General features: G+C 44.2%; 1 protein-coding gene across 1 annotated transcript in view; it reads left to right on the top strand.

Annotated features, from left to right (window-relative positions):
* Positions 1-14,433, top strand: part of myt1lb (myelin transcription factor 1-like, b) — a 267,848-nt gene that overhangs the window by 52,760 nt on the left and 200,655 nt on the right. Inside the window, exons 3-5 of the mRNA XM_077238574.1 lie at positions 12,106-12,216; positions 13,848-13,896; positions 14,049-14,082. Of these exons, the coding sequence (XP_077094689.1) occupies positions 13,848-13,896; positions 14,049-14,082 (83 nt within the window). The 5' untranslated portion in view covers positions 12,106-12,216. The remainder of the gene's footprint in view (positions 1-12,105; positions 12,217-13,847; positions 13,897-14,048; positions 14,083-14,433) is intronic.

Below are 14,433 nucleotides of genomic sequence, written 5' to 3' on the forward strand. Positions count from 1 at the left end.
ACCAGAGGACAATATCTGTCTAGTGTGTGCTATATCTGGGAATTTGAGCTGCTTCTTCAGGTCTGCCCGCATCTCCCAGTCATTTGCTGAGGCCAGTGCCCCTCTGCTCCTCTGTCCTGCTGCAGTGCTCCCTCCTGTCCTGACAAAATGGATAAAGTGGTGCCCGTCGGAAAGTTGTTTACCCTTCTTCCTTGCCTGTTCCACACCATCCGCCAAACGAGACAGAATCTTATCATGACACCACCGGAATTTCCCGTCTGCCAAGCTTGACCGGCATGATGAAAGGACATGCTCAAGATTGGCTGGATTTCACACGGCGTGCAGCTGGGGCTCTCTGCCATCCCCCAAATATGGAGGTTTGATGGAGTAGGCAAGACATTGTACCATGGTCCAGATGTCCTGCCACCTTTCTCGTACACCCTCCCTCCTTGTCCAGCTGCCCTGTTTTTTAAAGGCAAAAGCCTTGACATGCCGGGTTTCCCCCTCTGCTTTACGGACCTCCCTCTGCATCATGCCACGGCGTTGCTGGCTGACCATTTACAACCTGTCCTGACCACAAATACCAGCTTCTTGTACTCTTTCATCCTTGCTGTCTCGCAGCATCATGGCCTGGCATGTCTTTGTCGCTTTATACTCCTCGAGAACTGATGTCACTGGCAGCTGCAGCTTGCTGCCTGTGCTATACAAGCCAATGGAGCAAAAGCTTCTTGGGATGCCCAGCCACCTCCCCAAATAAGTGGTAATCTTCCTCTCCAATCCCTTGATGGTAGAGACAGGTATCTCATAAAGAATCAGATGCCAGAGCAGCCTAGAGAGTACCCCGTGTTGGTAACCTCAGGCCTTATACTTGCCGGGTAGGCCGCTCTTCCCTAGGGATGTCATCCATAAAGTAATAAAGTAATACATTTATAAACTAAATGTAAGAATAATTTTTATATTTGGTAGTAATACTTCAGGAGGAAGACTTAATGGATTGAAGCATTGTAGGTTTACTTGATTATCAATACATAATTTTTAGAAAGATCATGTCCAAATGTGAGTATTAAATAAGGTACTCAACAAAAAACACATATGAAAATTAGTAGATTTTGTCTAAAAAGGTTCAATTTAAATATGTATTTATATTTTGACAGATCAAATGCCTCTTCCTGGTAATCAGCGCCACCCCGTCCCTTAACTCGCCGCCCTTCGCTAGGTTCCCGACTGGAGTGGGTGTGATTGGAGAGGAGGGGCGCTGAAGAGGAGAATTGGCTGCATGTGATGATGCACACCTGAACAATATGAAGCCTCATCACTACCGCTGTTAAATGCTGAGCGCACCTTTCCTCGAAAGACCGGTCTCTTCCCTGTGAATGCATGCTGGTGTCCTCGTGGGTCCAAGAAGGGAGCGCGGAGGGATTCAATAAGTGAATCGCCAGACCCGCGGTCTGTACTGGAGAACCATGCGTGACGCCGCTAACGGGCTAGGGTGCCTGGCCGCTATTCCCCAGTTGTCCGGGCTTAGAGAGGACAAGCCGTGATACCGTAGCCACTGCCCCTCGTGCCTCTGACCGAAGAGAGAGAGAAACGCGTCCAACCGCCGGATACCGCCCCCTTACCTGGACCCATCCCATCTCTTCACCATCCCATCCTTCACGATTCCCTGGCACTACGAGGACTCCAGATCCCCTTTTGTTTTCACACTTTATTTCCCCATTTCACAATACATAACATTTAAATGCAGCTTTACAGAAAATGCATGTATCTACATTAAATTTTAGAGTGATCTGTTATCAGAGGTTACTTAGTCCAAGTAATGTCCATATTTCAGAAATAAACATGTACAAATCACACAGGTGGCTAACATCATGTATTAATTTAAACAATGTATTAATTTAAGGCAGAAACAATGAGCTCATTGAAGTAATTAATATATGTTGTTAACAAAATAAGGATATATAGAAAAATGTAGCATTGGTGCTTATTGATTCACAGTTGGTGTCATCTGAAGTCCTGTCAGGAGTTGGCACTGTCTCTTCACAGGTGTTGGGCATCTGAAGTCTTCATAAGAGGCTGGATCCAAACTGGAGCTGGTGTACTCTCTAGTTACCTCAGGATGGGCATCCTAAGAAAAAACAGAAAAGCAAATGTAAAATAATTAGTGTAGCTGCTTTTTGTAACATTAAGCAGATAATCACCTGCATTTGATCTGATATAACTAGAGTATAAGGTTATGAGATGGCTGAAGAGGTCTGTCTTTAATCTAGATTTAAACGGAGAGAATCTGAGCCCCGGACCTTATCAGGAAGGCTATCACAGAGTTTAGGAGCCAAATGCAAAAACGCTCTCCCTCCTATAGTGAACTTAGATATCATTGGTACTACGAGAAGCCCAGAGTTGTGTGACCTTAAAGAGCGTGATGAATTATAAGACTATAGAAGATCGGTTAAATACATGGTCTGAACCATGTAGGGCCTTTTGGTGTTCTAGTTGTTTTATTCCCTGACCGAGGGGACCCTTGGCACGGATGGACTGGCACACAGCTGCCCCTTGGGCCTACGCAAGTATGCATTTCCCCCACTGAGACTTCTCGCACAGACACTGCTCAGGGAGGACGAGGAGCAGGTCTTATTAGTTACGCTGTACTGGCCCAACCGGACCTGTTTCCCAGAACTGATGCTCCTCGCGACAGCTCCTCCCTGGTGAATTCCCCTGAGGAAGGACCTGCTTTCTCAGGGATGGGGCACCATATGGCAGCCGTGTACAGACCTCTGGAACCTCCATGTGTGGTCTCTGGACGGTGGACTTAAATTACCTACCTCCAGAAGTTGTTGACACTATAACTTCAGCTAGAGCCGACTCTACGAGGCGCACTTATGATTTGAAGGGAAGCCCCCTGTAAAATCTGATCGTTTCTTTGCATCCTCTCGTTCAATAGAGCTTGGAGCAGAGGCTGTCCCCCTCCACCTTGAAGGTGTTCCCGCCATCGCAGCTCATCATGATGTTGTTGATGGCAGGTCACTGAGAAAGCACGATCTGATCATTAGGGTTGAGAGGTTCCAGGAGGTTAAATCCTCCCAGAACACGCCTCATGGGACCTCTTTGTGTTTTTTGGGGGGGTCTACAGAGAGCTCCCTTCAAGCCGCTAGAGTCAGTTGAGCTTGTAATTGCTTGTAATTGCATTAACCCTTTAGGCGCCAGAGGTGTTTTCTTAAAATTTTCGATTTTGACATCTTAATTTCAAAAGCCTATATCTTAAAAGTGATAAAAGATAGAGACTTTCTGTAAATTAGAGAAATATTAAGGATGACCCAAGTTTATGTAGGGATTACATTTTCCCATCTAATTTGCATATTATGACATCATATGGTGGCGGCAACCTTGGATTACAGAATTTTCAAGAAAAGTCACGTTTAAATGATAAAATACAGAACTTCTTTCCCCCCAAAATGTCCCTCACCTTCTGTATGCTATATTACACAATACTGAATGCTCAGGCAAATAGTAAGTAGTGAACAAACTGTGTAAATCTGTGTAAATCATTACTAATAAATGGTAGAAACAAACCATATGCATGTAGCGGTTGGCCTTTTGCTGTAGAGATTGTCCAGACAGTAGGCACTCTGATTCCATGTATGGGGCACATATATATTATTCATATGCTTGTGATAGACTATGCACAACAGCCCCTCTGCCCCGTGTCACACCGCCTCTGCTCCTGCTACGAGCAGCGCGGCCAGATCTGCCTCGCGTTGCCCCCTAACTGTCCTATAAATACTTCGACCTCGTCTAACATCCCCAGTGGCATTAGACAAAGTCTCCACCACAATACTGTCGCCGTGATTGCGGAGAGGCACACGGTCAGGAGACAAATCTACGTGGCTACGTGGTAAAAATCTCCCGCCTCGTTCCCCACAACACTAACACGCCTGCTAACTTCGAGATGAACACTCCAACCCCGGGAAACATTGTTCCCACCACTGACATTGGGCAAAGGACCAGATACATTGGGCAAAGGATTCACCGTTTGTGCCTTGTGTAGGGCTATACTTTCACTTTCAGAAACACCATCATCTTCGGAAGGCAGATATTCCCCTTCAGAATCAGGGTCCGCGATAAGACCCAACACTTGCGGGTAAGCTTTATTGATGCCATTAGATAATAATAATAATAATTATAATAATAATACTAATAATCTAATGCAAATAATCGCTGACGTTGACAATATTGCTCTGATAAAATGGCTCACTTGCACACTAGCTCCGCTTTTGTTCACACTGATTCAATGCGCTCTAGCTCGAAGGTTTTGTATAGAAGTATGACGTTTTTTTGAGTCAGGGATGAAGTATGACATGTCTGCCATCTAGCAGAGGGGAGGTCGAACGAAATTTGATAACCATTTTTGACAAAATCGACCGTTTTATTCAGTGCCGCATCTTGTAGAGTAAACTCGACTGTGGCGCCATAAGGGTTAACAACACTGATCATGGTTGAAAATCAATGGGAATTGAGATCCGAATCACTCTTTCACATGAAATGTCACGATTAAGGAACAGCAGCTCCGGACATCTCCAGATTAGGCCCTGTCCCTTCCATCCTGTTTGGTAAGGAGGACTACCCTTCTGACTTAATTGGGGTGCTGGGTAGGTTACGACATTGTGAGAGCAGTTGCCAAAAGAGCAAGCCATAGCTTGCCAGCATCTGCATCTCCAACACTTGTAATACAGTTCAGTGACAGTGGCACCTTCCATAGGGACCACAATACATCAGTACTGACGTAACGTTGAACGTGACTGACTGAATGGGAACGTCTAGCTTACTAATGTAACCCCCGTTCCTTGAAGGAGGGAAAGGAGTCCCCCTGCCACAGCCTTCAACCACCAATGAATGGCTGGGATCCCTGTCTCGGCTCCTCAGCAAAACTTAAATAGAGTGAGTGATGCTGGTATGACTCGGCATGCAAATCTTACTGGCCAATGTTCATTGGCTCATTTTGTTACCAGGCCAGACCCCAGTACGTCAATGCGACGTAACATCTCCATTCCCTCCTTCAGGGGACAGGGGTTACATTAGTAATTTAAGCCCATTTCACACAGTGCATTGATCCCGGAAAATTTAATGTGAACAGACATTTTCTGTGTGTGAACGCAAACATGTCCCGGGATTGTCCTGGAACGCGCCCCTGTGTGAGCAAAAGCCGTAATCAATGTCGTAAGGGTGTGTCGTAGTGATGACGCTGAAGCTGAAATCGTTCGCCAGCTTAGAGGAACGGTACGTGATGCGCTAGTTTATGATCAAATCAGAAAAAAAAATCCATGAGTGTTGTTTCTTCTCGAGAGAAATCGCAGATCATAAGCAAACTTAAGATGCTGTGGGGAAGTTACACGTCACATCAATGCCACGTGTCTGATCACTGGCAGTGTTAATTAACCAAAATCAAACGATCCCGGGACAAATACTCTGTATTTCCTGGAATCTCTGTGTGAAAACAGCTCTAGACATTTCTACACCCTGTTTGAAATTTTCATTAAGTTTTGTTCACAGATTCTTTTTTGCATGCTTTATGTGTGGTTTCCTGGTTTATACTTACTGAATTCTGCATTCCATGGTCTCGATTAGATGTTTTCCCATTTGCCAAGTTCTTGATTAGTTAGTGGACCACAGCACCTCACTGGAATAAATGACATTTGGCTCATTAACTCATTCTAATATGTTCAGTCAGATTCTAATTGGAATCCCTAATGGCGGTTTTGTAGCATGGAAACTATGCTCTCAGCTCATTCACAATGTTGAGGTTGTCTGTGGATCGATTATAAGGGCAAAATCATGAGAAATAAGTAGTATGACTGCTTGTTAATAGGAATATGTTTTATTGACTGAATGTGTTGTATTTTAATGTGACAGCGTTTGTTCATTATTTTAACCCTTTAGCGCTCCTCGTGTGATGGTCAAAAAATACCTTTTTTATTTGAATGAAATGAATGTACTGTATTTTAGTTCCCTAACAGGGAACTCGAGCTGCGTAACAACACTTTGGGAACGCCCCTGCGTGAGTGCGTCATGAAGCACGTATGAAATCAGTCCAATGGCGAGACGGAACGTCATAGGCGGGTGACGTCATCGACCAGGAAACTATATAAGCACCCCAAAACACAAGGAAGCTGGTTGCGAGCATTGCGAGCGTATGTCAATGAAAACGCTTCGCTACCGCCGAGCCCTCTTCGAGGAGAGTGGGGATCGCAAATGGATCTATCAGCGGGGATTGAGACGGGCTCTGCCTTATCTCAGCCTTTACCTGGTAGATCCAGTGCCTCAGATCCGGGTGTGGAAGCAGGCGATGCGGTTTCTTCCCCCCAGGCTGAGGCACCATCACTTTAATTATCCAGTTCTGAGGATATGGATGTTGAAAGTATTGATACAGCAGAGACTGGGGACTCGTCACTTCAGTCTCCTGCTAGTGAGGAGCTTATGGAGGTGCTCACTCGTGCTGTAGAAAAATTAAGCATCGAGTGGCTAGCTGATAGACAGTAATCTCGTTCAAAAAGTAAACTAGATGAAAGATTTCTGCCGTCTCATGCTGCACCTCCACGCCGGTGTCTTCCATTATTTCCTGACCTCCACACCGAGGTGTCGAGGTCATTGAAAAGACCAGTGCATATCAATCAGACCTTTTAAAAGATATGAGTGAGGGGGATGAAATTAGTGCTGACGTAATTCGAGAATTACGTCAGGCAGCATATCTTTCTCTCCGTGCCACCAAGGAGACGGCCAAATCAGTGGGCCGTTCTATGGCAGCCATGGTGGCAACGGAGAGACACTTCAGGTTGAATTTATCCAACATGAAGGAAAAGGAAAAATCTTTTCTCCTGGACGCCCCGCTTTCAACTGCTGGCCTCTTCGGTGACTCAGTGAATTCAGTCATCGAGAGGTTTCAGGAAGAGAAAAAGCAGGCGGCGGCCCTCCAGAAATTTCTCCCCCTCCGTGTTCATGTCTCCGGGGCTGCTGGGCGGGAGCAGCCCCGGCCGTCGAGTGGCTCCTCACACCGGGCGCAACTGAAAAGGAGTGTCACGTCTCGTGCTCCTCCCCAGCAAGAGTGGGCCGAGGCCCGTCACTCTCAGACGAGGTCTTCCAGGAAGGCTTTTGGCAGAGTGGAAAAGCCTTCCAAATGTATCTCATTGGGTCCTGCAGACTATCGAGAATGGGTACGCAATTCAGTTCAGATCACGCCCGCCTCGCTTCAGAGGGGTTCTGCCCACAGTGGTGGGCCCCGAGCAGGCTCTGGTTATGGAACAGGAGGTGAAAACTCTCCTGCTGAAGGAGGCTATAGAACGAGTTCTTCCTCCCAGCAGAGAGTTGGGTTATTACTGCCGATATTTCATCGTTCCAAAGAAGGATGGGGGGTTGCGTCCAATTTTAGATCTGCGCCTGTTAAATCGCTCAGTAGGGAAGCTCAAATTCAAAATGCTTACTCTCAAGCAGATCGTGTCACAGATCAGGTCCGAAGACTGGTTTGTCACGATAGACCTAAAGGACGCGTACTTCCACATTTCCATCCTTCCACAACACAGGAAGTTCCTGAGGTTCGCTTTCGGGGGCGAAGCGTACCAGTATCGGGTTCTTCCGTTCGGCCTAGCACTGTCTCCCCGAACTTTCACGAAATGTATGGATGCAGCTCTGGCTCCGCTGCGACTCCAGGGCATCCGCATTTTAAACTATGTCGACGATTGGTTGATTCTGGCTCAATCGGAGCATCAGGCGATTCGGCATCGAGATGTCGTTCTCGCCCATATCAAAAAGTTGGGGTTGAGGCACGTCTGTCTCCTGCTCGTATAGCTTCGATTCTCTTAGCCGTCAAACAGGCAAAGCTAGGCCAGTCACTCACTGTAAAAGAATATCAGAGGATTCTGGGTCTGATGGCAGCAGCGTCCAACGTTATACCTTGCGGCCTGCTGTACATGAGACCACTGCAGTGGTGGCTCAGGACCAAAGGGGTTCTCCCCGAGGGGAAACCCGCTCCGCAAGATCAGGGTCACTCGACGGTGTCTCCGTGCTGTGGCTATGTGGAAAGAACCTTGGTTCCTGTCCCTAGATCCTGCGTTGGGGGCTCCGTTTGGTCGTGTAACACTAACGACGGACGCCTCTATCACAGGTTGGGGGGCGATCATGAGTGGTCGCTCGGCCCAGGGTCTGTGGCAGGACCATCATCTTCATTGGCACATAAATTGTCTAGAAATGATGGTGGTGTTTCAGGCTCTGAAACACTTCCTCCCAGACCTGAGAGGTCACCATGTTCTTGTCCGGTCAGACAACACATCGGTGGTCTCTTATATAAACCATCAGGGGGGTCTGCGTTCACGCCCGTTATACAAGCTGGCTCACCAGATCCTTCTATGGTCCCAGGGGAAGCTTCTTTCACTGAGGGCGATTTATATCCCGGGGTATTTGAATCAGGGGGCAGACATCCTGTCGAGGCAGGGGCTGAGGCCCGGAGAGTGGAGACTCCACCCCGAGGTGGTGGAGCTCCTATGGAAACATTTTGGTCGTGCCGAGGTAGACCTATTTGCATCCAGGGAAACATCACACTGCCAACTGTGGTTTTCCCTAAGTCCTCCAGCCCCTCTGGGGTTGGACGCGATGGTACAGGAGTGGCCGAGGTCACGCCTGTACGCATTTCCCCCGATTGCTCTGCTCCTAGGAGTTCTGGAGAGGGTTCGCCGGGACGGGGTCAGTCTACTGTTGGTAGCCCCGTACTGGCCGGCCCGAGTTTGGTTTGCGGACCTAATTTCTCTCCTCGACGGCTCTCCTCTGGAGATTCCGATGAGGAGGGACCTTCTCTCTCAGGCGAGCGGGTCGATACTTCACCCCCGCCCAGATCTATGGAGGTTGTGGGCCTCTGAGGGGGCCCAGCTCATATAATCTGGTCTCTCGACTGAGGTCGTGGAGACCATCCTCCACTCCAGAGCTCCGGCCACTAGGAAATTTTATGCCTTGAGGTGGAAAATGTTCACCTCTTGGTGTGGATAACACCAGCTGGACCCAGTTAACTGCCCGGTGGGTGCAGTGCTGGAATTCCTTCAGGAGCGTTTCTCCACAGGGTTATCCCACTCCACACTGAAGGTGTATGTGGCGGCCTTATCTGCTTACAACGTCCCTTTGAGTGGTGCTTCTCTCGGGAGACACCCACTTGTAACCCGTTTCCTTCGTGGCATTCTGAGGCTGAGGCCAGCAGTTCGCACGAGGGTGCCGACCTGGGACCTGCGGATGTTCTAGAAGGTCTCTCTCTAGCACAGTTCGAGCCCATTGAAGAAGTTTCGGAGAAATTCCTCACTCTTAAAACTATCTTTCTTCTGGCTATATCTTCATTAAAAAGAATAGGAGATATCCAAGCTCTGTCGGTCTCTCCCTCGTGCTTGGAATTTGCACCAGGCATGGTGAAGGCTTTCCTCCTCCCTAGGCCGGGATACGTTCCCAAGGTACCAACCAATGTGGTCAGGCCTATTGTACTGCAGGCTTTCTGTCCTCCTCCATTTCTGACGTCGGACCAAGAGAAACTAAATCTGCTTTGCCCTGTTAGGGCCCTAGAGCTGCCCTGTGGAGAAAGAGTGAACAGCTATTCGTTTGCTTTGGACCCTCTAAGAAGGGCTGTCCAGTATCTAAACAGCGGTTGAGCAAGTGGTCGGTCGAGGCCATCTCACTTGCCTATGAGTCTGCGGGTCAGCCTTCTCCTTTGGCTGTCTGGGCTCATTCAACCAGGAGTATGGCTGCCTCTAAGGCTATCCTGTCAGGAGTATCAATCCAGGATGTTTGTGATGCGGCAGGCTGGTCCTCACCGCACACATTCGTGAAGTTTTATCATCTTGACTTCAGCTCCACTCCAGGGGCGCAGGTGCTTTCGTCCGAATGTGTGCTCTGACTTCACACGACAGACACTTGCTCGTATGGCGAAGTTGGTTAAGCGTTCCCAAAGCGTTGTCACGCAGCTCGAGTTCCCTGATAGGGACGTCTCTGGTTACGTATGTAACCCTAGTTCCCTGAAGGGAACGAGACGCTGCGTGTCTATGCCATACTCCCAGCATGCCCGTGAGCACTTGCTTCAGTCTTATCAGAAGCTAACGCGCTTGTGTTTTGGGGTGCTTATATAGTTTCCTGGTCGATGACGTCACCCGCCTATGACGTTCCGTCTCGCCATTGGACTGATTTCATACGTGCTTCATGACGCACTCACGCAGGGGCGTTCCCAAAGCGTTGTCACGCAGCGTCTCATTCCCTTCGGGGAACTAGGGTTACATACGTAACGAGAGACGTTCAATAATGTTTTTTATAGATTTTTTTTAAACAATTTTTAGGGGATTCTATGGCACTAAATTATATTTATGCAGTAGTTCTAATACATTTATTACCAATTAACCACTTTTTGAGCATTCAGCTGCAAATTAAATTTCCAAATTAAACTGCCGTAAATCTTGAATGCTTTGGAGCACAAACTTAAGTTTTATCTCTTTTAAAAGGAGACACTTAGCAGAGTATTGCTGAAGTGAAAAAGGAAAAGGTGAAATTAAAGAAAGCTATAGAAGTTTAAGTTTATTGTTATGAAAAATGCACAAAAAAACTATTTTCAAATTTATAATAAATTTATATTTTCCAAAACGTTTTACTAAAAGAAAATCAAAGCCATAAATCTAAACTATATAACTTTACAAACAAATTTTCAAAATTAGTAATAATTTTTACTATTTTTTATTATTTAAAGAAAAAAACTTTTAATTTAGCAAGGACACAATACAAATCAGCATATTGGAATGATGCTGAAAATTCAACTTTGATCACAGGAATAAATTACATTTTACAATATATTCACATCGAAAAAAGTTATTTTAAATTACAATAATATTATAATAATTTTAATTTTGATCAAATAAATGCAGTCTTGAAGAGACTTCTTTCAAAACATTTAAAAATCTCATCAACCCTAAACTTTTGAACAGTATGTATATCAATATGTAAAACTGACATAGTTTTTGTTAGATTCTTGTTAGAACCGAGTGTTGAGTTTAAAACTTGAGTCCGCAAGCCAAACATTTTGTTACATTGAGCACTCTCATAAAATCATGATCACATTTCACCCCCAAAATATAAAGGAAAAACTAGATTTTTTTAATTAGATATTTTATTTCAGATTATGAACAAGGTTTTAAAATAAATATAATGTATTTAATAGTTTCATTTTCCAAATAGGTCCTGCTTCTGTATGTTTTTAAAGTGTTTTCACAAAGGAACACTGGCAGGGAGCCTTGCAGCTCTGAAATTAAGCGTGCTATCAGGCTCCTGGAGGGGCCCTTCATTGTCCCACCACACTCCACTGCAGCACCACTAACACATCATTTTTTACCACCCGCCTCACTGGTTTTAATTAGTGTCTCTGAATGCTGCCGCACAACAGAGGCTTGAAAAAATCAAACGCAACTGCTCCAAATTTGTTTGTATCTGCTCCAGTTTCACCACACAAGATCCTCCCTTCATACAGCCAAATACACAAGAGCTGTTTGAGTTTCTCATCTTCCTTCAAAATATTTTCTCTGTCAATTTCATAATGTAGCTGAGCTCTACTTCACAACCTGGCAAACTACATGTTTTTGTGGAAAACGCAATGAGGAAATTATTTTTTTCATGTGCCTAATCCTGAAAAAATTAACATAAGACAGCAATCGTTTGATTTGTGAAGTAATGGGATCTCATGACCTCATGGGGTCTGTAATCATGTCTATTATGTTTTGAACAAAAAGAAGAATCATATGGAATATCTTTTTTTATGGTTAATAAAAAAAAAGTTATTTTAAAGACTGTAAACTATCATCACGATCATCATTAATAGCAGTTTATTTCTCTAAGATAGAGCTGAAAAAGGTTAGTTGAATGATCTGTCATATTCTATAGGAAGACGGGAGATATAGCTAATCAGCTATAGAAAGATCCAAATTTGCCATTGATTTCTCACTTATTTGCAGTAACTTAAGATATGTATGTGGGGAAGATATTAAAGCTGCTACATGCTGCATTCTTCTGCGCGATTTGCATGTTCATTTATGTCTACAATTACAAGTTTAATATTTTTTTTTCATGTTTCAGAAAATGAAATTGGAGGAGGTGTAGTGACCTCTTATCAGTCGTCTAACATAGTGGGCCGTGGGGCAAACAGAGGTCTGAACCAAAGAGCAATTAAACTGGCAATTACATCAGGTACCACTGCAAGCTATCTGTCTGTCTGTCTGTCTGTCTTTCTATATGTCTATCTATCTATCTATCTATCTATCTATCTATCTATCTATCTATCTATCTATCTATCTATCTATCTATCTATCTATCTATCTATCTATCTATCTATCTATCTGTCTGTCTGTCTGTCTGTCTTTCTATATGTCTGTCTATCTATCTGTCTGTCTGTCAGTCTGTCTGTTTTTCTATCCATCTGTCTGTCTGTCTATCTGTCTGTCTGTCAGTCTGTCTGTCTGTTTTGCTATATGTCTGTCTTTCTGTCTGTCTATCTATCTGCCTATCTGCCTGTCTGTCTGTCTGTCTGTCTGTTTTTCTATTCATCTGTCTGTCTTTCTGTCTTTCTATCGGTCTATTTATCTGTCTGTCTGTCTGTTTTTCTATCGTCTGTCTGTCTATGTGTTTGTCTGTCTGTCTGTCTGTCAGTTTTTCTATCCGTCTGTCTGTCTGTCTGTCTGTATGTCTGTCTGTCTGTCTGTCTGTCTGGTTTTCTATGCGTCTGTCTGTCTTTCTTGTTTTCTATTCCGTCTGTCTGTCTGTCTGTCTTTCTATCCATCTGTCTATCTATCTCTCTGTCTGTCTGTCTGTCTTTCTATCTGTCTTTCCACCCTTAGACTCCTGCACAATAAACAGAAGCAACACCAAACAGACTTACAAAAGTCCTGACTCCTTTCCTGAACATGCCCCTCATCTGCCATTGGTTGGGCAAACAGATAGTACCGCCCTAAACTCACGCCATTGGTTGAGTCTCTGCTGCTGTTTTGAGCTGGTCCGGATGCTTTGAACATGTGTTCAGTTATGATTCTTACAAACTTACAAAATGATGTTATTTAGTGCTATTTAGTTAAAGTAACTTACTATCTGGTAGCATAGATACAAATTTCTATACTGACTTTTCACAAAAACTAAGTTGTTCCAACCAATTTCAACATTGATCCTTTCTATTTCAGATCAAATTAACGGCTAGTATAGCATAGGCTAAATGTAACTTATTTAGCTTGTAAATTTCATGAACTAATACAACATTATTTGTCTCTGGCATAAGTGCAGCCATTGCTCTCAGCAATCAGTGAATACCTTCATGAAGACACAACCATAACAAGCACCAAGTCAAACATAACAACATTAAATATTAGCGGGACTGTTCCTTTACTAAAACGCTTAAAATAATACATAATTCCAAGACTTATTCTCCTTAGTATGCTCCAAAGTATGCTGGGAACTAGAAATCCCAATGGTGCCCAATTCTCAAAGTTATCAAGAGCTTATAATTACATTATAATTATAATACTTATAATAATGATTTTTAAAACAAAAATCTGCTAATGTGGAAATTTCAGTTTAAAATACACACAGTACAAAGTATTACACAATATTAACACTATTATGCAACAGAATGTTTGCAACTTAATAAATTCGAATTTTTAACTTACAACCCAGTCATTTATTCATGGTAATAGGTCACCTAAATATATGGGTATATGTATACAAGTATCTCAGTTTAACATAAAAACACACACATCACTGTCATAAACAGGCTCACATTAAAAAATGAAAGCATTCATTAAAATGTTGATTGTATTTGTGTCTCTCTGCAGATGGAGGTGGATGTAGCAGATGAGAAGCGCCATTGCACACGCTCAAAAGGTATTCTGCTCTCCGTCACGTACACATAACTCACAGATGTAATGTGGCGATATGCTGAGACCGGCCTTTTGTTTGAGTGATAATCTAATCTTCTTTTGCCCTTTCAACTGACCTCTCACGTTCTTCTGTCTCTCTGTGTGCTTCTTTCACAGTTCCCCTGGAGCCTGCCATACAAGAGTTGTTCAGGTCAGTGTTTTTACACACAGGCTGGCAAAGAGCTCTTTACCTGCGTAATGGCTGCCAGTAAGCAGAGTTGTGATCACGCTTTCCTGTTCTCCTATTTTCTTTCCATCTGTCATATCCTTTTGGGTGATGATCAAATAGTGGCACTTTGCTAAGCTGCAACTATTTCTCCATTGGATGACATATAGCCAAATCCTTTTGGAGCCGAGAATCAAACAAGAATAAAAAAATAAAATAAAAAACACAATATACACTTTTTTCAAACTTTCGTTTGAAGGTTGTTCTAAACTGATCATTTTCGCAAAATGATGTGTGAAATTTACACTTCTGGTTAACATAAATTAAGCTGGTCAA

The sequence above is a fragment of the Siphateles boraxobius genome, unplaced genomic scaffold (assembly GCF_051911475.1).
Source record: "Siphateles boraxobius isolate OS27281-9 unplaced genomic scaffold, OSU_SipBor_1 22, whole genome shotgun sequence".
Classification (NCBI taxonomy): domain Eukaryota; kingdom Metazoa; phylum Chordata; class Actinopteri; order Cypriniformes; family Leuciscidae; genus Siphateles; species Siphateles boraxobius.